The sequence below is a fragment of the Arachis ipaensis genome, chromosome B02 (genome assembly GCF_000816755.2).
Source record: "Arachis ipaensis cultivar K30076 chromosome B02, Araip1.1, whole genome shotgun sequence".
Classification (NCBI taxonomy): domain Eukaryota; kingdom Viridiplantae; phylum Streptophyta; class Magnoliopsida; order Fabales; family Fabaceae; genus Arachis; species Arachis ipaensis.
In genome coordinates this window covers 107793204-107796058 of record NC_029786.2, presented here as the reverse complement: position 1 = coordinate 107796058, position 2855 = coordinate 107793204, and the positions used below count along the sequence as shown (strand labels likewise).

General features: G+C 35.0%; 2 protein-coding genes across 2 annotated transcripts in view; one reads left to right on the top strand and one right to left on the bottom strand.

The window, feature by feature from the left end:
- LOC107626415 (heat stress transcription factor A-3) overlaps positions 1-419 on the top strand; it is a gene marked incomplete at its 5' end in the record, with an annotated part of 2425 nt that extends 2006 nt beyond the window's left edge. Inside the window, 1 exon segment of the mRNA XM_016329293.1 lies at positions 14-419. Within this exon segment, the coding sequence (XP_016184779.1) occupies positions 14-271 (258 nt within the window).
- Positions 1225-2855, bottom strand: part of LOC107626413 (ribosome production factor 2 homolog) — a 2681-nt gene continuing 1050 nt past the window's right edge. The window contains exons 3-6 of the mRNA XM_016329288.2: positions 2337-2582; positions 2011-2253; positions 1860-1925; positions 1225-1621 (exon numbers count right to left, since the gene is read on the bottom strand). Coding sequence (XP_016184774.1) covers positions 1508-1621; positions 1860-1925; positions 2011-2253; positions 2337-2582 — 669 coding nt within the window. The 3' untranslated portion in view covers positions 1225-1507. The remainder of the gene's footprint in view (positions 1622-1859; positions 1926-2010; positions 2254-2336; positions 2583-2855) is intronic.

Genomic DNA, 2855 nt, shown 5'->3' with positions numbered 1-2855 from the left:
GTTTTCCCCTGTCGGAACTGAAGGCATTATCAAACAGGAAGATGCATGGGACCCTGCCTTCAATGCTAGTGTTGCTGCTTCAAGTTGTGGGAATGAGCTGTGGGGTAATCCTGTCAACCATGTCGTACCAGAATTCGGAGGCACTAGTGGCGTGTCCGACATATGGGATATCGGCTCAGGAAGTTTAGGAATTGATAAGTGGCCAGCTGATGAATCTCCAATGGATAAAAAGGAGAGTCAAGGTGGCCAGCCAGAAGATGATAGACCTTAAGAATGTTAATCCATAGGGCTTCAGCTGCTTCTGCATGCATTATTGCCCTTGGATACTTGATATGATTAGATTATAATTCTAGGGTCCATATTATTTTGATGTTTGGTTTATAAACAGTGTTCATTTACTGGCTTTCATTCTTTCTTCATTTGCAGCTTTTCTATTCTTTAGATTATTTCTATAATTGTTTATACTTGAGTAGATTCTAATTGTTTGCTCAATTACTGATAATAACTTTCATTCAATCAAGTCATATCATCCTATTGACCAACTGGTACTGAATTGCTGGGGTTTCTCATTTTATGATGATTCAAGTGAATATCAGGTTTGTGTTCCATCAAGGTATTTTTTCATCAAATAAATGCAGATACAAGGTAAGCTGTCTACATGTTTTTGGTTGATTTCTTTCTTGTTCTTTTCTTTATTTGTTATTCAAAAGGGTTTATAGATTATTGGTATTTTTCCTCCTTTGTTTTGTCATTTTACTTTGATTTATTCTATTTATATATGAACATTATGCACATGATTAGGTCATTTTATGGTTTTATGGCATATAAACTCTTGGGGCTCCAACACATGTTGCAAACTTGCAATTGGGATTTTTTTTGGTATGAAAGCACCATGAATATGATGTTTCAATGCACTAGTGATGACAATTGACAACAAATAAGAAAATGGAGAGGAAACAACACATTGTTTCTTCAGTTCTTTGCACTCAAAATCTCCATGAAGAATTGGACGACAAATATATTTAGACACGATTTTTTTTTTTATAGTTTTATTTTTGGGTTCTCTAAAGATCCCCATACCCATGAAGAATTGGACAACAAATTATATTTAGACGTCTTATTTTTATTAAAAAGAATGAATTGTACAAATTAAAATCTTGCATTAGTGGCTGTGGCTCATATTACTAGCTCAAATTGATACATTTTTTTGGTGAACTTAATTGATTCATGCTATAATCATATAGAATTTCATTGGAATCAAATATATTTGAAGTTTGATCCTATATGAATAAACAAACAACCGAATCACAAACTGGGATAATGAAGGTCACTTGGGTGTGGCAAAATTTTAAGGGCAAAAACTATAATAAGGGAAATAAGATGACAAAACTCCCATACATAGAGGGAATACTTAAAATTCATGTCACCTAAACCATCTAGTCTGATACAATTTGATCACCCTTTACTATCAAAACTCAGAGCAAGACAACATGTGCAATTTAAAACATTAAGAATCTTCCTTCCTTCTTTTGGATGAATGTTGCTCGCTCCTGTTCTGCTTGGCTTCTCGGCGCTCCCTCTTCACCCCCTTCGATTTGTTAGGTAAAGACATTTCTCCAATCTAAACAACCAATAATTAGTCTAAGTGATTAGATAGTGGTCTCGGAAGAGATAAATGTTTGTTGTATTCACTTATCTTTGTACACTAAGCCAACTCACTTCCTTTGATCATTGGATGGGGTGTGGAACCTTGGTCGATTTGGGTCCGACATCTCATCCAATGGCAAAGAAGATTGAGTTGGCTTGGTTTATGAGCAAGACTAAAGAAATATATATATATATATATACACAACTCTTACCTTCTGATCTGGAATATAAATACTTCCAATCTTCCCTTGTAATGGATCCCCTTTAACATTCTTCTCCTGTGACCAACAAAGTACACAATTTAGTGATACAACTTCACTTCATATTAACAGATAACCTAAGGAGATTTGGGCATTCACCAACCTTTTTCTTTGGCTTCTGCAATGAAGTTTTGAAGGCTACCTTCCTCAAACTCTCATTAGGTGGACGATGCCGACGAATTACCATGTCCATGGAAGGGCCAACTTCGACCAATTCCATTCTTGGCACAACGGTGCCTGATTTTTTCAGTCGTAATGCACAGTGTGTAAAAAATACCCTGTTTGGAGACACCGCAGAAACTACATATGCACGATCAACTCCAGCAAGATTTATATTCTCCACAACCTGTAAATCAAATCCACAATTTTTTTAATATAACACCACTTGAAAAAACAGTACATCCGAGAGTTCAAAAAGCAGAAATGCACCTCTCCACGAAGAAGATCGAGTAAGACTTCCTTTAAATGTTTTAGTTCGTCTACAGCCTCAAATCCTTCTCCAATAAAACATATGAAAGGTTTTGACCCTTCTTTTGGAGCTAATTTTTTATCATAAGTAAATGAGTCCAATGGCTTAAAATTTTCAACCCCGACTTCAACTAGATCATAGATATGGTGATCATACATCCTCCCTATAACAAGGTTGTTAGGTCGCTTCTTCGAGTGAGATCCATACTGCAAAAAACATTTAAGAGATCCCTATATTAATATGTCAATTGCTATTGCTATTGCATGCAAAAACTTGTCTACAATTTGATAAGATATGCATTGGCATCAAAATGTTTGGCTAATAAAAAAAGGATCGAAAGACAACTGAAAAATTGCCATTTATTTTCCATTATTATTAAATATATCCTTCACATGAAATAACATGGAATTTGAATAGCTTAAAATTTAGAAACATGTATAGTTTCTCAAATACTTAACCTTGGGAATATAAGTGCTTAA